Source organism: Miscanthus floridulus, chromosome 11 (assembly GCF_019320115.1).
Source record: "Miscanthus floridulus cultivar M001 chromosome 11, ASM1932011v1, whole genome shotgun sequence".
Classification (NCBI taxonomy): Eukaryota; Viridiplantae; Streptophyta; class Magnoliopsida; order Poales; family Poaceae; genus Miscanthus; species Miscanthus floridulus.
The window spans coordinates 67,333,626-67,357,253 of NC_089590.1; the positions used below are offsets into that span (position 1 = coordinate 67,333,626).

The following is a 23,628-nucleotide window of genomic DNA, read 5'->3' on the forward strand; positions in this document are numbered from 1 at the left end:
CGTATGTCTGCCCTAGAAACTCCTAGGACCTCAAGAGCTGCCAGCAGGAGCCCAGTGAGTCCCTACGGGATTACATCCATAGGTTCTCCCAATGATACAACTCTCTCCCTGATGTTGTTGACGCAGACGTCATCAACGCGTTCCTCTCTAGGACGAACTCTGAGTCCCTAATCCACAAGCTTGGCTACTTGAAACCCCATACCACCCGTGACCTGCTCAACGTCACCACTAACCATGCCTCTGGCAAGGAGGCGGTCGGAGTGGTCTTTAGTGGAGGCCGGGACAAAGACAAGGCCAAGCGCATGGACCAAGATGAGGGCCCCTCCACACAGAGGGGCAAGAAGAATAAAAAGGATTGGCGCTGATCAGACAACACCACGATGGTGCTGATGGACGAAGGCAGCGGCTTGAACATTCTCTACGTCGACACCCTCGATGCCATGTGCATTCCTAGGTTGGAACTCCGCCTAGCGGGTTCTCCCTTCCATGGGGTGATCTCAGGAGCACAGGCGTACCCACTTGGGCAGATCGATCTACCCATCATGTTTGGCAAACGAGCCAACTTCCACTCAGAGGTCCTCACCTTCGAAGTGGTGGACTTTCCAGGGTCCTACCACGCTATCTTGGTGCGTCCATGCTACGCCAAATTCATGGCAATCCCCAACTACACCTACCTCAAGCTAAAGATGTCGGGACCAAATGGCATCATCACTATAAGTAGTGCCTTCTCGCACGCCTTCACGTGCGACCACGAGCATTTTGAGCTCACCACCACGGTCGTCAACTCATTCGAGCTCCCGTAGCCCAAGGAGTCGTCAACCCCAGCAGTCCCGAACTACAACAAACCGACCTCCTCGATGGCCTTCCGCCCACTCAAGGAAACCAAGGCGATGGGTGTCGACCCCACCGACCCAACTAGGATGGTGCAGATTGAGACCCAGCTCCTGGCCAAATAGGAATGCGAGCTCATCGACTTCCTGTGCGCCAATCATGATGTGTTAGCATGGCAGCCTTCTGACATGTTGGGCATACCATGGGAGGTTGCTGAGCATGCACTATGTCTCATCCTAGGCTCGAAGCCCACCAAGCAGCACCTGCGTCGCTTCAACGACGAGAGACACAGGGCGATAGGCAAAGAGATCGCCAAACTCCTAGCAGCTGGATTCATCAGAGAGGTATTCCACTTCAACTGGCTTACTAATCCTGTTCTTGTTAAAAAGAAGACCAAGAAGTGGAGAATGTGCGTTGATTATACTGGCCTCAACAAAGCATGTCTAAAGGATCACTTTCCTTTGCCACGCATAGACCAGATAGTCGACTCCACCTCGGGTTACGAGATCCTCTCCTTTCTGGATGCCTACTTAGGCTATCACCAGACTAGATAGTCGTACTGCTATGTGACCATGCCTTTCGGCCTAAAGAACACTGGTGCCACCAACCAAAGGTGCATGCAGCAATGCTTCGTTGACCAAATTGACCCGCTCGATCAGCCTGATCAAGTCGAGCGGTCGAAACCAACAATCGCCGTCTATGTTGATGACATAGTGGTCAAAACAGCTCAAGCTTACAATCTGATCGCAAACTTAGCCACGACATTCGCAAACCTCCGAAGGTTCAACATCAAGCTGAATCCTGAAAAATATGTTTTCAGGGTTCTGAAGGGGAAGTTGCTTGGATACCTCATGTCCAAGCGCGGCATTGAGGCCAACCCTGAAAAGATCACGGCCATCTCCAACATGGGCCCCAAATGCAACGTCAAGGGCGTACAAAGGCTCACTGGCTGTCTGGCTACCCTAAGCCGCTTCATCTCCTGGCTCGACGAACAGGGGATGCCACTCTACAAGCTCCTCAAAAGACTAATGCCTTCATTTGGACTGAGGAAGCTCAGTAGGCTCTAGAAAGCCTCAAAGCATCCTTAACGTCAGCCCCAATCCTTGTCGCTCCCAAACAGGGAGAACCCCTCCTTCTTTATGTCATGGCAAGCAACCATGTGGTGAGTGCTGCCCTAGTTGTCGAAAGGGAGGAGCCGGGACACTAGCTCAAAGTACAGTGACCCGTATACTTCGTCTGTGAGGTACTTACTGACCCCAAGGTCTAGTACCCCCAGGTGCAAAAACTCCTATACACCATGCTAATGGTGACCAGGAAGCTCCTGCACTACTTCACCGACCACAAAGTTGCGGTCGTCACTTCATACCCGCTCGGAGACATCATCCGCAACCACGATGCCACAAAGCGAATCTCCAAGTGGGCACTTGAACTCATAGGCCATGACATCAGGTATACCCCTTGTACCACTATTAAGTCTCACGCTCTCATGGATTTTGTCACCGAATGGATGGAGGTCCAGCTACCGACCCTGAACATAACCCACAAGTATTGGACAATGTGCTTCAATGGGTTTGTAATGGTGCCCGACTCAGGGGCTGAAGTGGTTCTAATCTCCCCAGACAGGAGTAGACTCCGCTACGCCATCCGTCTCCATTTTTCGGCCTCAAACAACACTGCGGAATATGAGGCCCTCATCAACAGACTGCACATCGCCATCGAGCTTGGCGCTACGCGACTCTACGTTCATGGTGACTCGGAGTTGGTCGTTGATTAAGTCATGAAGGAATCCTCCTACAAAAGCCCCCTCATGGCAGCGTGCTGCTAGGAGGTGTGTAAGCTCGAGGATAAATTCTAGGGGATCGAGCTGCACCATGTCCCCTGAAAGGACAATGATGTCACCGACTTTCTTGCAAAATTGGCCGTCAAGAGAGACTCGTCCCCAAGTGGGATCTTCATCAACGACCTCCATGAGCCATCCGCCCGCATCCTGGAAGGTCCAACCCAAACACACCCTGATGCCAGGCCAGCGCTCGGGGGGCTCCAATCCCAGTACCTCCATGAAGGCATCACCTGTCGATGTCGCTATATTGGCACTCGATCAAACTGACTGGCGAGCGCCGCTACTCATCTACCTCATCGAGGAGGTCCTTCCACCCGAAAGGACTGAAGCTCGATGGATCGCTCGATGCGCCAAAACCTTCGTTGTGCTTGGTGACATACTCTACAAATAGAGTCCATTAGGAGTGCTCATAAAGTGCATCCCCACCGACCAGGGGAAGCAGCTCCTCCTTGAGTCCATACTAGGATTTGTGGACATCACGCGGCCCCAAGGTCGCTGGTCGAAAAAGCCTTTCGCCAAGGTTTTTACTAGCCCACCGCACTACGAAATATAGAGGAGGTTGTCCGCAGATGTGAAGGATGCCAATTCTACGCTCGGCAAACACATTTGCTGGCACAGGAGCTCTAAACCATCCCCATCACCTGGCCATTCACGGTCTGGGGCCTCGACATGGTGGGACCCCTCAAAAGGGCCTAGGTAGTTTCACTCACCTACTCGTAGTAGTCAACAAGTTTACCAAGTGGATAGAGGCCAAGCCCATCACCAACATCTGCTCGGAAGAGGCGGTCAAATTCTTCCTCGACATTATCTACCGATTTAGCGTTCCTAACTATATTATCACTGACCATGGAACTAACTTCACTAGAAAGAAGTTCCTAGACTTCAGTAATGGATACGGCATCAGGATCGACTGGACCTCCATTAGACATCCACGAACCAATGGTCAGGTCGAGCATGCCAATGGCATAGTCCTCTAAGGACTCAAGTCACGCATCTTCGATCGACTCAACAAATACGCTAGATGATGGGTGGCAGAGGTCCTAGCAATCCTCTAGAGCCTGAGAACGACCCTGAACCGATCCATAGGGTTCACACCCTTCTTTCTGACTTATGGAGCTAAGGCAGTGCTGCCCTCCGACCTCGACCATGGTGCCCCAAGAGTGAAGGCTTTCAACCGCGACCGAGCCGCGGAGGCTCAGCAAGACACAATTGACCTGCTCGAGGAAGCCCACAAGACGACAGTCATTTGCTTTGCTCGCTATCAGCAAACTCTCCGTAGGTACCATGAAAGAAAGATCAGGGGGAGAATCCTCAAAGTTGACGATCTCGTACTCTGGAGGACCCAATCGACAAAGGAAAAACACAAACTCTCTCCACCATGGGAAGGACCCTATATGGTGACCAAAGTAATCTGACTGGGCACCTACCGACTGGAGGACGACAACGGCAACGTTCTCACCAACACTTGGAACATTGAACAGCTACATCGTTTTCCCCCTAAAATTTGGTCTTACCGCTTTTTTAGTCAACAATTGCTCCTGTAAAGCACCCCAGCCCAAATAGTTTTAGCCCAGATCGCTCGAGGGCTACATGAGGGTATAATACTAAATATTACTTCTCTCTTTTATTATCACGTGGTAAACAACTTTGTCCCCCAAATGGAAGCGCATTCCTTTTCCTTTAACTGTCCTACGTAACTTTGTTCTTACTCCTAACTGAGTGCACCCCACCATGACCTATGGTTACGAGCAGCCGAGCCCCTCAGGCCATGCCCAGGTTCTTAAAAAAGCTACAGCCTATGGAACTAACAGGCAGGTGTGAAAAAGAAAGGACAAAAACAATAGCTACGCTAGGATAAAAATAAGGAACGGATAGTGATTCTATCACAAAGAACAGGACTGATATATTCATTGATACAAAAATTATTCACACAGGGGCTCACCCATGAACTCAACTATTACATTTTTTGCTAAAAAATTACTTCCATTCCAAATACTACTATGATCACTCAACAACATCACATGACGCCAAAGGAAAACGGCACTCGTCGTTGGACATAACCACCGCTATAGGGGCCCCTGCCCGGTTCCACTCATGACTTCAACGAGCGCAATGGATACCTCAAGGGACCTGCCTAGTTCTGTTCCCTCAACTTCGACGAGCGCAACGTGTACCTCAAAGGTGCCGCATCCATAGATGCTCAGTAGAAGAGCATGGGGCTCCGGACCTTCTCATGTAGTTGAGGCAGCTCCTGGGCAGGGATGCCACCATCGAAGTATGGCCACCATGGCTAGAAGAGATCTCATCAAACTTTATGAACTAGCCAACCTGAGCAGTTGCAGGTGCGGAACCCTCCACCAGCATGATCCTAGGCAACTTTCCCTCTGCATATGGCTCCATCCCAAAGAAGGCCTCGTAGACAAATCCAGCACGCCACCCCTTTCAACGGAAGCTGCCTCTTCTTAGGCAAAGATGGCCAGCACTGCCCCGGGCAGCCTCTAGCTCGACATCGCGCTTTAGATTCAAGAAAGGATCTATAAGTCCTCCCCCTCTCTTACTATCTCTCTCACTTAGGAACCACCATGGCATACAGGCACTCTCGGTGAGGAGGAAGAAAGAGGAGAGACAATAGTTGGAGAACAGGCAAAGGACTACGATGGAGAGCCCTCTCCCTCCCCCTATTTAAGGAAGAAACACGACAGCCGAAGAGGGGCAAAAGATTAGAGTGAAAAACTCTCTCCCTTCCCCCATTCAATATGGATGGGAAATGATGGGACACACCCTGACCGATGGGACGCACGCTGGCCGACAGAATGCCGCTGGGTCAGACGGAACGCCACCTGGTGAGACAAAACATGGCCTGGGTATGGCCCACCACTATCGCACGACCGAGCGTGAAAACCAAAATGTCACCACACGTAGGCAGCTTTTCACACCACCAGGCGGGACTTGGAAAAACCCAAAGCAGGATCCCCGCTGGGAGAGGCCATTGGGCTTCCTAAGTTGATCGAACAGCTTAGAAAAACACACCGAAGCAAAGGGACACCCCATGTAGGCCATGCTGACTCCATCACGAATGACGAGCACGGGTCTTGGTTGGACGTTTCCTACTGGAGCTCTCCAAACCCCATCACTCGAGTCATCAAGGTAAAAACTACCAACCCCTCTATTTCTTTATAAATCATTTCATACATCCATATACACATTCATTCCATACATCCATACCTACCGGATGATTCGAGCCCTGAACAGCCCAGGGGCTTGGGAACTAAGCATCGCACGTGTAGCGAAATGCATCACAACGCTCTGTGTTGCGTCATGAAGTGGTGGTTGCCTCATTCGACATAAGCAACCAACAGAGCCAGGGGAGAAAAATGAAGATGAGCCCCATGTAGCCCTCATCTAGTCTGGCAGACAGGGTCATCTCAATCTTCTCGTTCAATCCTGAACCACTCGCTAAGCCCATAGAATCTCCATCGAGGGGAGGCTGTTAGGCCGCCCGGGTCAGTCTACGGAATGACCCAGGCATCTACCGGGTTGTAGGTAAAGGAGCAGTGGAATGTTACAAGAGGGCTATGCTGACCCCGTCATGAACAACAAACCTAGATTCTGCTCGATCATACCCGTTAGCGAACTCACCGAGCGCGTCACTCGAGCCCGAGCGATCGGGACAAGCGACAAAACTCAGCCCTCCGGTTGTGAGGAACCGAGGACGGGGTAACGCATACAACTCACACCGACCCCTACTTAGGCCCAACAGGGCTCGGGGGCTCAAGACATGCCTAGGTCTATGACCCCGATCTCGCCCCATCCGGCTATGCTTCGATTGTGCTCCAAACGCCCGGGTCTGCCACCCTGATCTTGCCCCATCCAGCTATGCTTCGACTACGCTCCAAACACTTGGGTCTATGACCCTAATCTCGCCCCATCTGGCTACACTTTGACTGCGCTCCAAATGCCTAGGTCTACGACCCCGATCTCGCCCTATCCGACTACGCACCGACTGCGCTCCAAACACCTGGGTCTGCGACCCCGATCTTGCCCCATCTGGCTATGCTTTGACTGCGCTCCAAAAAACTAGGTCTGCGACCTCGATCTTGGCCCATCTAGCTATGCTCTAACTGCGCTCCAAAAACAAACTAGGTCTATGACCTCGATCTCGCCCCATCAGGATCTATGAGCTCTGGCTCGCCCGATCCCAAACCAATAAACTAACTGACTCGACTGCGTGGGCTGCACCGAGGCCAGGATCCACGAGCACCGCCTTGTCGCCTTGCCTAATCCCTAAACTAATGAACTAATTGCCTCGCCCGATCCCATGGCGCGCATCGATGCCAGGATCCACGAGCTTCATCTCATCCGATCCCCACACCTAACCACCACGGCTGCACAACGATGCCTTGGTTGACAAACTCCATCTCAACTAAAAATAAGCACACATGCCCACTAACAAAACACCCCTAGATGGTTCTGCCGGGGACTCGAGGGCTACACCCGCGGGTGCGCTCGTGCGCACCCACCCACAAAACAACAACCTCCCCCGCTGGTGACACAAGAAAAGCCCCCAAATGGTTCTGCCTGAACTACCCGGGGGCTCGGGAGCTACACCCGTGGGTGCGCTCACGCGCACCCACTGTCAAGGCAAAAAATCCCCTAGACAATTCTATTCGAATTGCTCAGAGGCTCAGGGGCTCCTGTCGGGTTCATAAACCTAGGGTCCCTCATAGATCGGCTTCCCTGCAAAGGCCTGGCCCAAGCAAATAGGGTGCAACTCATGGGCCGGTCCAAATACCTGAGCGACAGGGCGGGGGAGTGATCCAATCTTCGAACGAAAGATCAGGCCGAGGAGGAACAACGCCCGTTTTCTGACTCTGGCCCACCTCTCTAACCAGAGCACTCGCTTCGGTCGCTAGCCACGTCTGGATGGCCTCTTCGACCGGAAGGCCTGGCTAAAAGCACCACTTCCAACTCTAACCCCACACTCTCCAACTGGGGATACGCCCAGCCCCTACCCATTGCTCTTCTTCGACTGACACGATCAGAGCTGACTAGGATCAATCAACCGGGGACGCCTGCTCGGTAGGGACTAGGAGATGTGCGGAGAAAAGCAAGGCGAGGCGCACAAGTCAAACCACGGTACCAGGGACCATACCCTGCATGGAACAGTACTCTACAACCGCCCTGACATAAACAATATTGTAGGCACCGACATTTTCCTCTACAGTATTGTGGGCGTCATTGACTCCCATATGGTATGGCTCCCCCTATATGCCTATGGGCATCGATAGTGTTGTGGGCGCCGAAATTACCGTATCGAGTGAACATGGTGAAAACCTCTCACATGCCTCTAGGCATCAACAGTATAGCAGATACCAACATCTGCCATACCCGAACAAGACGATGTAACCTCCCACATGCATCTAACATTCTATAGTGACATAAATAGTGTTGTGGGCGCCTACCATTATCTTGTACCTGTTGGCGTGGGCAACAAGGCTTAGAAGCATTCGTACTCTGTCCCTCTCACCTGTAAGGCCATCCCCTTCATCTATAAAAGGGGATGCGCTCTCTCCCAATAGACCAAGTTGATTCAAGCTCAGTCCCTTTAAATTCATTAGATCAATCAAGTTCCCTAGCTCACAACCACAGAACTGCCAGGGTTGGACCCCAAGCACACGCTTGAACACCTAGCTCATAGCGGAGTTCCTATCGCTCTCAACCCTTCCGACTGGAGCCGACCGAACCTATTGTACACCCCATCTTTCTCCTTCTCGTTTGTAACCCCACTGTAGACTTCGAGCACCTGGGCTCAGGAATAAAGTCACCAACCGACTCAAACTAGACGTAGGGTGTGTTGCATGAACCAATATAAACCCTATGTCATTAAGTGCTAGGCCACCTCTGATCACAACATATGGTAAAACTATAAATATTTACATGTTGGTCACTTTCTGCACCGACACAAGCGGTCCTCACCACCAAAGGCCTTAGCCAAGGTGTGAGTGAGCTTATTGACCTCCTTCTTGAGGTTCTTGTTCTCAACCATTAGTGAGGTATCACAAGTGAGTCCATCACTACTAGATGAGGTGGAAGTAGAAGTACTACAAGAAGGGTTAGCGGGAGCCAATGATAGGCATAGATAATGATTCATCAATTATATCACAAGTTAAGCCTACATTGCAAGTCTCAACATACTTCTTTTTATTTAGCTCATCAAGCAAAGAGGAATGAGCCTTTTCAAGCTTTTTGTGAGCCTTGCCAAGCTTCTCATGGGCTTCCTCTAGCCTCTCATGAGATGCATTGAGCTCATCAAAGGCTTGCTTAAGGGCTTTTAGTTCCTTATGTAAGCTTTTGCATTCCCTTCTCTTAATGTTAAAGTGTTCTTTAGCATCTTCTAGCATGTCAAATAGTTCATCCTTAGTAGGTTCATCATCATCACTATCACTTTCATTTTCATTTTCATTATCATGTTCCTCATCACTTCCATCATCACAAATTTGTACCTTAGTGGCCTTAGCCATGAAGTATGATGGAGCGTCGAAGAGAGAAGGCGTCTCATTGATAGCAATGTTTGCAAGTGCCTTCTTCTTGGTGGTCTTATCATCATCACTATCATCATCATCACTTGAGGAAGCATCACTATCCCAAGTGACTACATATGAACCACCCTTCTTCTTCTTGAATGTCATCTTATCCTTCTTCTCTTTCTTTTCTTTCTTGTCATCATCTTTGTCGCTATTGTATGGGCATTGAGCAACAAGATGATCCTTGCTTACAATTGAAGCATCTCCTTGACTCTTCCCTATTCTTGGATGATGGTTTCTTTCTTCTAGCATGATATTAGTTCTTCATCATAAACTTCCCAAATCTCTTGAGAAAGAGAGCCATCTTCTCATCATCATCATCATCCCATGAGCCATCATCTTCACTTGATGTATCTTGCTTTGCCTTGCCCTTAGATGATGTAGCCTTGAATGCCACACTCTTCTTCTTCTCATCTTTCTTCTCCTTCTTTTCTTCCTTCTCATCATCATCTCTATATGTATCATTGGTCATTATATCTCTCAACACTTGGTTTGGTGTCATGGTGTCCAAACCACTCCTCACTAGAATAGTAACCAATGTGCCAAATCTTGAAGGCAAACATCTCAAGAACTTGTGGGAGAAGTCCTTGTCCTTCACCTCTTCTCCAAGTGCTTTGAGATCATTGATAAGCACTTGAAGCCTATGGAACATCTCCGGCACACTCTTATCCTCCTTCATCTTGAAGCTTGCAAACTTCTCTTTGAGAATGTATGTCTTTGCACCCTTCATGGCTTGAGTGCCCTCAAATAATTCCTCCAATTTCTTCCATGCCTCATGAGCTCTCTTAATGTTCTTAATTTGCTCAAAAGTTCTCTCATCCAAAGCATCATGGATGGCACTAAGAGCAATGTCATTATTTTGGAGTAGTATTTCTTCAGCGGTGGTGGGAGCCTCTTCATCTTTAATCTCAAACTTTGTCTCTACCACCTTTCAAACCTTCCTATTGATTGACTTGATATAAGTTGTCATCTTAGCTTTTCAATAGGGATAATTTGAGCCATCAAATTGGGGTGGCTTCTTGGTGTTGTTGATTTGAGCCATTTTTACACCAAAAGTTGTTAAGCCTCAAATCACGGTGACCTCGGCTCTGATACCACTTGAAAGTTCCTAATGGCTAGAGGGGGTGAATAGCCTATTAAAATTTCTACAACAACACTTAACAAACTAGTTAGACAATTATGAGGCGAAGCAAGTGTTGTGCTAGCCTACTAAAAATACAAGACACCTACAACAATTCTAGTTTCTATAGTTTCTAACCACACAATGGCCATGTCACTATACTAAGTTAGTGTGCTCTCAAAGACTAACTAAAGAGCCACACTAACTAAACTAACAAGCTCTCACAACTAGCTACACTAAAGAGCTTGATAACTAGTTTGTGGTAATATAAAGAGAGTGAGAAAGATGGTTATACCGCCGAGTCGAGGAGTGAACCAATCAAGCACAAGAATGAAGACCAATCACCTCAGAATCAAATGATGACACAATAATTTTTTACCGAGGTTCACTTGCTTGCCGGCAAGCTAGTCCTCGTTGTGGTAATTCACTCACTTGGAGGTTCACACGCTAATTGGCATCACACGCCAAACCCTCAATAGGGTGCCGCACAACCAACATAAGATGAGGATCACACAAGCCACGAGCAATTCACTAGAGTACCTTTTGGCTCTCCACCGGAGAAAGGTCAAGAACCCCTCACAATCACCACGATCGGAGCCGGAGATAATCACCAACCTCCGCTCGACGATCCTCGCTGCTCCAAGCCGTCTAGGTGGTGGCAACCACCAAGAGTAACAAGCGAATCCCACAGCGAAACACGAACACCAAGTGCCTCTAGATGCAAACACTCAAGCAATGCACTTAGATTCACTCCCAATCTCACAAAGATGAAAAATCTATGATGGAGATGAGTGAGAGGGTTTTGGCTAAGCTCACAAGGTTGCTATGTCAATGCGAATGGCCAAGAGAGTGAGCTTGAGCCGGCCATAGAGCTTAAATAGAAGCCCCCACGGAATAGAGCCATTGGCTCAATTATTGGGCTGACTGCGCATTGACCGGACGCGTTGCTCGAGTGCACCGGACGCACCATTCGTGAATACCGGACGTGTCTGGTAGGTCGATCGGACGATGAAATAGAAATGACCGGACGTAGAGCAGCAGTGTCCGGCCAAGTCTAGAGAGTACCTGAGGCCGATCGGACGCGTCTGTTAGAAACTGACCGGACGCTGAGCCTCAGCGTCCGGTCGAGTCCAGTAAGCACCCACGGTCGACCGGACGCGTTCGGTCACTCCAGACTGGACGCTGTCAGCGTCTGATCAACTATTTCACCGAACAACGACTTTGCTGATTCACATTGGACGTGTTCGGTGTGGCGTCCGATCGCTGAGTTTGTCGTTAATACCGAACGTGACCGGTCACTATACCAGACACGTCCGATCACTCTGTGACCAGCACGACTAACTCCTTTTCACCTCTATCTTCTTCACCATTCCTCAAATGTGCCAATCACCAAGTGTATCACCTTGTGCACATGTGTTAGCATATTTTCACAAACATTTTCAAGGGTGTTAGCACTCCACTAGATCCTAAATGCATATGCAATGAGTTAGAGCATCTAGTGGCACTTTGATAACCGCATTTCGATACGAGTTTCATCCCTCTTAATAGTACAGCTATCGATCCTAAATGTGATCACACGCACTAAGTGTATCGATCACCAAAATAAAATGGCTCCTACCATTTATACCTTTGCCTTGAGCCTTTTGTTTTTCTCTTTCTTCTTTTCAAGTCCAAGCACTTGATCATCACCATGGCAACACCGTCATCATGTCATGATCTTCATTTGCTTCACCACTTGGAATGTGCTACCTATCTTATGATCACTTGATAAACTAGGTTAGCACTTAGGGTTTCATCAATTCACCAAAATCAAACTAGAGCTTTCAACTCCGTCGTGGTGAATCGCCCATAATCGCTCACAACTTGAGTTGGGTCATCCACAAGCTCCATCAGATGATCACTAAACTCTCGATCACCACCAAGCCATCTAGGTGATGGCGATCACTGAGAGTAACAAGCACAAACTCTCACTTGACCACGACAAGCCTAATAAGAAGGATGGATGCACACTTGCTACTCTCCTTGCACTAATGAGGCATTAATCTTGGATTCTCAAATCTCAATCACCTCACTAGGCTCTTGCTCTCTTTTACACTCTCAAGGGTGTTTCTCAGCTGAACAAATGGGCAAGAGACCTTCTTTGGATGAGTAGAGTAAGTATTTATACCCCCTCATTCAAAATATAACGTTTAGAGGCTGAGTCATCACTCCGTGGGGTGACCGGACGCTCCGGTCAGGGTGACCGGACGCTCCGGTCAGTTATCCCCGCCACTGTGTTAGAAAGAGCCGTTAAGTTCTGACCGGACTCTGACCTGTGTCCGGTCATGAAAGACGCTCTCTGGAACCTTACTGATGTTGATCAGACGCTGGCACCTAGAGTCCGGTCACTTCGCTGTTTAGCGTCCGGTCAGTTACTGGATCCTAACCAGCGTCCGGTCAGCACTGACTGGACATGTCCGTTCAGGAATCTCCCTCTCTAGAACCTCTCTGTAGTTGACCGGACGTAGGCACCCAGCGTCCGGTTACTTTTCACTCAGCGTCCGATCGCAACCAGATGGCTCCAGTTGATGAAATGAACTGACCAGACTCACTCTTCAGTGTCCGGTCAGTCATTTGACCCTCCATTTACTTTCAACTCGAAATCATATGTGAATGAAGTTTGCTCCAATTGATCTTAGGGCTACTCCGGAGCTACCTAGTGCTAGATTTAACAAGTGTGCACCACACCTAACCCACTAGACTCACCTAGGTCAAGCTATTAGTCCATACTCCCTTAATAGTACGGCCAAAAGAAAAACAAAGTCCTAAACTACTCTAAGTGTCTCTTCAACACCAAACGACACTTAGAACTAGTCCATCCTTAAGCTTGTCGTCCATCTTCGAAAACCGAAATTATTTCCATCGTCAGGGGCATGACACCATGACTGCCCAATCAATTGCCATAACTATGACCTAACTTAATTGCCTCTGCAAAACACACGTTAGTCATAGTAATCTTGTATTATCATTAATCACTAAAATCCAACTAGAGGCCTAGATGTTTTCAATTGGTAGCGAACACAATTATCAGAGACGATGATCATATCAATTCGAAATGAACCGGCAAGAACCAACAGAACCCCATCAGAGAACATTATTGTCACTGGGCTAGGATCAAAGAGTGATCAACTCGACATCGGTGTTTGAGGTTCCCTCTTGACATCCGTCCACTTCTTGATCCCAAACATCGTCTCCAATCCATGATCTGATCATGATGTCACCAACCCACAAAATTGACAAGTAGATCACTGCACTGATCTCGTCTCCCCGCTACAACTTGTACTAGTTGATCGATTAGTCCCTAGCGCCTTCATGGTGAGATCGTAGTCGCGGTGATTGACTATGAGTTCGTGCTGCCTAGACGCAATATTGATTCCTATGGAAATAACAAGTACTCTCTCTGTCCATAAATATTTGTCGTCACGATTTGTGTGCCAATAACTTTGACTCGATTTATAAAAAATACGTATAACATTTCTATCTCTAAATAAATTTATTAAAAACTATATTCAAATATCTATCCAATGATACTAATTATGTATCATAAATATTAATATTTTTAATATATATTTAGCCAAAATTATTTTTCGGGAAACGAAAATGACAGGAGGAGATCAATTTGGTTGCGACAGTCGTGAGCTTGTGCTGCCTAATTGCGACGCTGCTGCCCCATAGAAATAGCAAGCAGATTGTCATGGCCATCCGCGGTCACCTACCACTTTGCCTTCGACACCGGCAACATGTGACAAACACCAAAGGGGTTGCTTTGATGGAATGCCAAAGTCATACACGATAAGGGCATCCCCAATGGGATAGCTTGGTCGTTGGTTGAGGTCACTTTTGGCTGGCACGGAGGTGAGAGAGTAGATCAAAACGTGAAACGATGGACTCGCACACTGCCCAGTAGTCCTATCTTGCATGTTGTTTCTTTTCTTTCACCTTCAGAGTTTTCTTGCTTTATTTATTGTTTCATCGCCAACTCATCTAGTTAGGTCTTCAACACTATTGAGGACCCACTCGGGGTGTGTTGGGTAGGAATCCAAATTCTCGTATAAATATTTTGGATTCAAATTCTCTCAAAAAATGTTTCGATGATGAATCAAAATTACTTTACGAAACCTTTGAATGTTAGCCTAGATTCCGATTCCCAAATAAAGTATTTTTTTTCTTATAAATATCATATAAACAAAATATACTTAAAAATTAAACTTTTTGTGGGTGAAGAAAAACTTCGATACGACCCATTTTAACATGTTGCACTAAGTAAGGATTATAACTGAAAATAGTGAAACTAGAATCCATGTGAAAACCAGCCTTCTCGTGTTTCGAGCTCCAATGAAGAAACCGCGAATAATTCCATACCATTTCATGACTGAACATTTCCCCGTTGTTGCGATTGGTACTGTTCCTGTTGTTTCTTTGTAGAATCGGAACCGAATTAGTCTTCCAAACGGCCCCTTGGTGTTCCTAACTTTCGTGTATGTTCTGCTAATAACTAGGTCTTGGTCCTTGCATTGCTATGGGCACCTAACATTTGAACGAAATAATATAACATGGAAAACATTATAAATATATTGTAGCCAATGTTTTGAAAAACGTTGTGCGTTGGGCGTGCGCTAGCCTAAAGTTTAGAGTTTAGAAAGTTTAAACAAGATTAAACATGATTAAACGTTTTTGTTTTTTTATAATTTTTGTGATACTGAGAGCAAAGTCAGTACTAATAACATAACTTGAAGTAATAACAGTGATCATACCTCTTGGCTCTTACTGTACACTTGTTTTCGACATGAGTTCCTTTCCTCCTTGGTTTCTTGCATTGAACAGCAGCTAACAATCAAAGAGAGACAATTTAATAATCTGGAAACAGAAAATTCAAATAATAGGTAAAGAATAGAAACTCATCTATGAGGGTAGCAGCACAAGGCAAAATTGATCTAGCAAACAACAGGGCAGCAGCACAAGAACAGGGCAGCAGCACAAGGCATCAATTCTGGTCAATATTGTGCATGACTCCATGTACATCCAAGCTTCCAAACAACAGGGCAGCAGCACAAGGCAAAATATCACAAGAAAATATACACACAACAGTCACAGCTCGCAAGCAACGCGTTTTCCACCGCCTAGACGCGTTTTTTGACCGATTACGCGCGATTAATCTCTGCCACGCGATTAAACGAGCGCCTAATCACGCACAACGTTTAATTCAACGTTTACCCCCTAAACGCAACGCTGAGCCAACGTTCAGCGTTTAAACGTGATTAAACGACGTTTTTTCAAAACATTGATTGTAGTTGATACAATTTCATTCAGCAAAAAAGAATAAAAAAAGACCATAATAAGAAATGTCGTAACTTAAACATGCATCACCTAGATAAAAGAATGCTTCAATAACTCATATTTTTTCTACTTGTGAGGCTAATATACTGTCGGGTTCATAAAACCAGGGTCCCTTGCAGACCGGCTTCCCCGCAAAGGCCCGGCCCAAGCAGACAGCGCGTAACTCATGGGTCGGCCTAAATACCTGAGCGACAGGCTAGGGGAGTGATCCAATCTCCAACTGGAAGATCAGGCCGAGGAGGAACAGCGCCCGTTTTCCGACTCCGGACCACCTCTTCGACCGGAGCACTCGCTTCGGTCGTCAGCCCGCCTCCGGACGGCTTCTTCGACCGGAAGGCCTGGCCAAAAGCACCGCTTCCGACTCCAACCCCGCACTCTCCAACTAGGGATACGCCCAGCCCCTGCTCACCGCTCTTCTCCGGCTGACACGATCAGAGCGACTAGGATCAACCGACCGAGGACGCCCGCTCGGTAGGGACCAGGAGACGTGCGGAGAAAAGCAAGGCGAGGCACACAAGTCAAACCACGGTACCAGGGACCGTACCCTACACAGAACAGTACTCTCCAACCGCCCTGACACAAACAGTATTGTAGGCGCCGACATTTTTCTCTACAGTATTGTGGGCGTCATTGACTCCCATACGGTATGGCTCCCCCCACATGCCTCTGGGCATCGACAGTGTTGTGGGTACCAGAATTACCGTATCGAGTAAACATGGTGAAAACCCCTCACATGCCTCTGGGCATCAACAGTATAGCAGATACCGACATCTGACATACCCGAATAAGACGACGTAACCTCCCACATACATCTGACATTCTACAGTGACATCAACAGTGTTGTGGGCACCTACCATTATCTTGTACCCGTTGCGTGGGCAACAAGGCTTAGAAGCATTCGTATTTTCTCCCTCTCACCTGTAAGGCCATCCCCTTCATCTATAAAAGGGGATGCGCTCTCTCCCAATAGACCAAGTTGATTCAAGCTCAGTCCCTTTAGATTCATTAGATTGATCAAGTTCCCTAGCTCACAACCACAGCTATCGCTCTCGGCCCTTCCGACCGGAGCCGACCGACCTCTTGTACACCCTATCTTTCTCCTTCTCGTTTGTAACTCTACTGCAGACTTCGAGTACCTGGACTCAGAAATAAAGTCACTAACCGACTCAAACTGAATGTAGGACGCGTTGTCTGAACCAGTATAAACCCTGTGTCATTGAGTACTAGACCACCTCCAATCACGACGTACGACAAAACTATAAATATTTACGTATTAGTCACTTTGTACACCGACGTATACCGTGCAAGATAATCTCGTAACACCAGATACTCAAGTTGTTCTCCTCTGAACATTGGTGAGAAGCAGCCAGAGCTGACACTCCATGTCTCTAGATTGTTCTGGTGGTTACTGCAGTTTTAAAGATTTCAGATTGTTCGTTACTTTAGTAATCAAGCATGCAAGTGCGTGCATAAAGTAAACGCAACAGGGTACAATACAACCACAATCTAACCAGCGAGCGGGACAGAACTGAGCCGAATTGATCTACTTCGGCTGCGATCAGCTATGCTGGCTGATGCTGCAGCAGCCAGCCAGACAACAGCCGCTACAGCCAGCATAGTGCCTAGTGGCTAGTGCAGCCAGCCAGCAAGCAGACGCCATCTACTAGAGCTGATTTTGTTCCACAGGATTTCAAAAAATGGCGGCAATATTTGTTGACGTAACAAATGTGATTCCAGTACTAATAACAGAGTTTTCACACAAATGATCAAAGTGGCAAAAACACAGAAGATCTGATGGTGATCCCTCCCTCTGCACCATCTGCGGCCCTTTCTTGTTGGCCGCCATCACCCTTTGCCGTGGTTGCCTCTCCACAATACGCCAGCATACTCTGTCGGACCGTCCTCGTGGATTGTGGCCCATTTGCCCTTTGCGTGTCCTATGGAATCAAACTGCAAAAAGCACATAAACAATTTCTGCTGTACAATACCCATAAGGATGAAAAAAAGGAGGACCACTGCGAATTGGATGACCGCAGTAGGCAAGGTGGGGGAATAGAGAACACATTTCTATGCAGAAAGAATAATGATAACTTCAGGGGAGAACATGTGTAAAACTCAACCTGATTCAGTAGATTATCATGCCCTAATAACAAATTTCTAACATTTAGAAGGTCAAAATGTCAAATAGACTTGTACAACAGTAGCCAAAAACATATCAACACTACGCAACTTTCATTCCCTGCATCCCAGAAATGTTCGGCGTCCCATAATTTATCGCAACTTGGTGTAGGATACCTACTCGTAGACGAGAAGCTAGCAATGTGAAATGTAACACTTAAGGATTTGAGGCAGCAGTATAACAATTTTAGTCATAGCTGTTAAGGGAAGATTGGTACTAAAACAGAACACAATCTCAGTTGCAAGCAAATATAGCAAATCAAGTAAAAACACGTTTTACCTGAAACATATATTGCACAAATTAGTGCTACTGAAGTGTGCTTATTTAAAAATGGCTACTAATTTTACAGATTGCTAAACAGTACCATATACAGGCTTTGTTGTTGTTGTTGTTGCTAAACAGTGCCATATGCCTCTTCTTAAGATGTCAAATATACTAGTTTTTAGTTTAAATGCATACCTAATAAATAAGACAGTCGACAACTGCCTGCAAATGCAGCATAGAGAGTTATTCATAGCCTGAACAGCTTTGTATGACATCAAGAGCATCCATCTCTTTGCATTTGCTTTACCAATTCTATTCTTCTACTGAACTGGCAGTTTAGGAGAAGGATTTGCAGCTTAGATTCTAGGCCTTTTGTGAGGGAAAAGTCTAATTACATTGACAATAATAGTTCATTACACATTGCTGCAAACAATGGAGAGATTATCTAATCGGGAGCTCCTCATTTTATAGTGTTGTCTTATGCCTAATAAGTCACATAAAAAACAGAGTGAAACATCCTTTCAGAATGCAAATGCAAAAAAAGAGAGGAGATAATGCCCTTCCATTAAAAAAAGATGCCACAACTAAAATGCGTTAAAATTGTACTTCGTATTGATTTCCATGTTAAATATACACTACTTTTATGGTTCTGATTACCATGTCGAGTTTGAACTACACTAGAAAATTTTCTAATTCCATGCTTTGTATGACATTGCAGTAGTTTTTATTGTTTTAGTATGACCGGTAAAGTGTATCACTAATTATGGAGGAATTAAACATTTTAGCTAGTAATTTTTTTACATGAAGGCTTTAGAAATCAAACAATGCCAGACCTACAGCTATGAGCTATCTTGTTTTTCGCCACTTGATGTTCTCAGTCCATGGAGTTTGAAAGCTGCAAAAGTAACAAGATTCAGGACCAAGAAGAGTTACTAATAACTCATTTCCCAGGTTATTTGTTCCAAATAGGAACCAGCCATAGTGGATTATTGGCATCTTTTTTGCCTATACTCAACACTAACATCAGAAATATATTATAAGCCATTAACCACAAGTAGCATCAGTTGAGCACTAGTATGTGTTTTCTTCTTCGTATCGACCAAAATGATAATCAGTAATTATTTAGAAAATTATAATTTGGCCTCACTACCAGATTATACAAATAGATAATGGAAGCAAATTGGATCTGCAAAGGTCAAGATGGGGGATGAGAAGAGATGACTACCTGCAGTGTGTACTAATGAGTTGTCCTCTGAAATTAAGAATACTAGGAATCAAGGCAAATACTCAATAAAATTAAGAACTACTTAACAAGGTAATTAGTCAAGCAACCTGCTACACAGTGGATCAGGAGCACCTAGGTAACGCGATTAAACTGATTATGACACATACTAGGTAAAAACCACATGGCAAGGCATGGACACATCAAGGACTGATAGGGTACTCACCTTGGCAGGGTGGCTCGGTCTGCACAGACGAGACAAGAGTGCCGCCCTGCCGGTGGGGAACGAGTGAGTGTGGCGTCGCTGAATCGATTTGGCTCCCTCTTAGCGCAGGCACCGATGCCTAGGAGAAGAGGAATGGGACGGAATCTCGGATATATTCGCGGTGCAGAACATCTAGGCGGCGGGCGCTGTACAGCCCAGCGGCTAGGCTGCCGCCCAAGCGCAACCCAATCCCCTCCCCACCCGGTGGTGCTGGGCGCCGACCCGGCGGCGCTGCTGGAGGACCCCACCTCTACGGCCAACGAGGCAAGGTCGCGGGCGGAGTAGCAGTTCCCCAACCCAACCCCGGTCCTACCCGGACGCGCTAGCGCTGAGCCTCGGCTCCTGCTGCTCTCCCCGGCCGGCACACCCTCCGCGCCCATCGCCGCCTCATCGTCATCGCCCCGACGTTCCTGTCCGTCATCTACCCCGCGCTGTCTCCCGCCACGCAGTACACGCTCCGCGCGTGCTCCTCTCGGCCGCCTCCGCGCCTGCGCTCCCCATGTCCATCTACAACAAGCTCTCCGATGCCGTCGCCGGACTCGCCTCCTTCGTCCTACCCGCGAACGCGTGACCCGACCTGCTAAGACTCCTCTACAAATCCATCTATTCCCGGTCCTCACCGCCGGGACTTCAGGAGTCGGCCCTCAACATCCTGGCCCGGCTGCCCTCCCACGGCCCCACCTCGCAGCCGGCTTCGCCAACCTCCCCGGGTTCCTCCTCTCCGCGCCGCGGTTGGGCCCACGGGCGGGAGAGAAGGTAGCGACCGGCGGCGGCGGCGGCGGCGCCGGTCATCTCCATGGGTGAACGGCTCCAGGCTCCACGACGGAGATCTGCAAGAGGCGGAAGGAAATGGATATTGTAGGAACTGTCCTCTAAAAAAACATGTACACGAAACAAACCTACCTGCGTACCACTGACGGGTGGTCCCAGACGGTGCCTAGCGTCGTGACCCGCGCGTGCACTCCCGACGGAGTTTCCCGAGCGCGCTAACCTTCCCGCCTGACCAAATACCCATACTGCTGAAATATTTCCAACAAACTACGAGCCTACCCTTCCGTAGGCATCCTTCTCGCTAGACCACGGTGGCACTCTTGTGATTAGGGCGTAATCCATGGATTCTCTTGACCACCACATGATATAAATAGTAGGCTTCCCCCCACCTCACACCCTCCTTCTCGTTAAACCAGATTTTTCCCTGCTACTTCTATCCCCTCCTCCTCTCTCGTCCTCTCCCACCGTTTCCTCCCCTGGTGCTCTTCTGCCTTTGCCTTGTGAAATTACGGTCCTGCCCCTCGTGGGTCCCACCATCTCCGTTCTTACTTTGTGCCCTGCCCTGTCTCTTTTTCTTTCCCCTTCCCCTGCTCCGCAGACCACAGGAGGGGGAAACAAACTTTGTGCCTCTCCTCCGTCTTTCCTTTTGGACGGCTCAGCCCCGCGCTGACGTGGCTAGAGGCGAAGCATAGCCGTCGATATGTCGCTCAGCGATAAGCTTGAGGCGGCGCGTGTCGCTCTCGGCAAGCGCAAGGAGCGTGAGCGCGAGCTGCTGGCCGCCCAGGCGCAGGCCCAGGCGCTCCCGGTGCCGGCTAATGCCGAGCCGAGGAAGCCGGCTCCGGCTCGCCCGCCCTCCGGCGGCGGCGGCGGCAACAAGCTCCTGGCCGGCCACCTGGCCCACGAGTTCCTCGCCCACGGCACGTTCCTGGGGCGGCGGATCGAGCCGAGCCGCCGAGCCACGGCCCCGGCTCCGGCTCCGGCTCCGGCGCGGGCCGAGCCGGACCCGAAAAGGAGGTACGCGGAGTTGTCGTGGCTGCTAATGGCGAGCGGGGCCCACGTCCCCGGCGTCGTGAACCCGACGCAGCTCGGCCGCTGGCTGCAGATAAAGGACTGACGGCCACGTCGGCGTCGGCGTGGCAGGTGGCGCGGCGCCATTGGGGCGGGCGCCGCCGATCGACGACCGACGACGACCCGCATGCGCGGCGCCAGAGGCGGGTTGCTGCTGTTCCAATCCGTCCTGCGGAACAGGGAGAACCGGACCCGATTCTCCTGCGTCCTGCCTGCTGGAAAAAAACAGACATCGGCCCGGCCAAGTGGTTTCGCCAATTTCCGCCGCCGCCCCTCGATCACTCGGTGGTGCTCTCCTACTCCCCTTCCATTCGGATTCTCTAGAATCTAGATCTAGCGAGATCGTGGTGTACTAGCTTTGTTTGTTTGGCGCATCGTTGTTGTTACATTACATACTTATACTGCGCTCTGTTGCCGTGTGCGTGTATCGTCATTGTATTCATCCATGCCTGATTCTTGCATGCAATTGTGTGTGCGCGCGCGCGTGTCTCGGATATACTCCAGAAGGCTGCCGGCTTCCTCCGCTGGCGAAGCTCTGCTCATCTCGTGTAGTCTTGTTCCAGTGTGGCCGCAGTGCAACGCAACAGCGAGGCCGTGGGTTACCCTTTCGGTGCTCCGTTGCTTACCAGCTTGAAAGGTGAAACACTATTGTTTATTAGATGCATGCCTTTTGCGTGCAGGGGAGGGGAGAGGGCAGAATAGCCTACTTGCCAGGCCTCCATTACGAGAAGGCAGAGGTAATCAGCCTGTTCATTTCGTCGTAAACGATCGTGGATTATTTACTGCTGATTGATTTGGTGTGAGAGAAAAATACTATTTCAGCTTATAATCCACGATCGTATATGAGCAAGCGAACATGCTGAAATGTTCATGGCTGATGGTGTTCTTGGTTAACCTTTTTCGATATGGTCGGCGAGACATTCATTTGGTAGCGGAACATACCCCCGCCCCAGTAAGAAAAAATCCCTCGTCTAGGTTGCAGAGAATGCACGCCTTCAGGTAATATTTTTTTTAAGATAACGAAACAAAGTTCCAGCCTAAGACATGGAGCTCGAGTTTTTCCTTTCAAAGAAATATTCAAAGAGAGAAAGAGAGCGTTGCTGATGTGTATATATAGAAAGTAGCTAGATCGATCTGGAGTTTCATCGACGACCTGCGAGTCATCCTGGTTCTCCAGCAGTCTTTCAAATTCTTGGTTGTTTATTTATTGGGGGGCAATAAGATGGGTAGGTCAGTTCCCAACTTCTTCCCAAGAGGAAGCTTGGTTGGACGTTGTTGTTGCTATGGTTTGTTTGATTGCTGGTATACATATAAATATATATAAATAAATATATAATGCCTCCAAGCGATTTGATTCCTGTACCCGCCTGGTCCATTTCAAGCTGTCATGAACTCATAATGGGTGGGGCCTGTGCTGATCTACTCGATCTTTTTCATTCATCGCCGCGTTAGTGTTGGTCAATGGCTCGTGGAAGGACAATTATGGTATATGCACAAAGTCTGATTTTTTTTTTGTCTCAGGATACAGTTTTTGCTATCCACATTTTGGAGTACGGTTCATTAGATTGAGTTTGTCGTGTAAGCCTGATCGCAGCGCCCTCGTTAATTTTCTCTTTTATAAAAAAATCCTGATTGATTTTGCTACACGGCTAATGTACATGTCATTTTGGTTAGGCATTAAACTATATATGCTATTGTATCCTTTCGTTCCCTGCTCCCAGCTCATACCAACAGACTGGCTACTTGGTTAGTATCGCATTCCAAAGTACACACAGTCACCCTTTGAAGTGTGTGGACATAGATGCAGAGACTCCTCTTGGCCTGCCCTGCTCATATAAGAGTTACTAATTTTGTCCACTCTTGCGATGACGAGACGTGACCCTATCCCCATCCTCTTATTTTTTCGAATTGAAAGGAATTTTATTAAAATAAAAGTTAATTGCCTTCCATCTCCATTTACATCTAACTTTCTAGAAAATAGTAAGAAAGATATGCTCGAGTAAATCTAGAGCCCCATAATGACTTTCTTAAATTATAATCTATGAAATTCATGCTTGCTTAGTTCCAATACGTCAGAACTTAGCGACGCCAATGACCATTGTCAGAGC

At 48.0% G+C, this 23,628-nt stretch overlaps 2 protein-coding genes across 2 annotated transcripts; both read left to right on the top strand.

The window, feature by feature from the left end:
* Positions 1-380: 380 nt before the first annotated feature.
* On the top strand, positions 381-803 carry LOC136492110 (uncharacterized). Its single transcript, XM_066488242.1, has one exon. It carries the CDS (start codon positions 381-383, stop codon positions 801-803), a length of 423 nt encoding a protein of 140 aa, XP_066344339.1.
* Positions 804-20,870: 20,067 nt separating this feature from the next.
* LOC136491112 (uncharacterized) lies at positions 20,871-21,947 on the top strand. The gene has a single exon (XM_066487342.1). It carries the CDS (start codon positions 21,153-21,155, stop codon positions 21,564-21,566), a length of 414 nt encoding a protein of 137 aa, XP_066343439.1. The 5' UTR covers positions 20,871-21,152; the 3' UTR covers positions 21,567-21,947.
* Positions 21,948-23,628: the final 1,681 nt, after the last annotated feature.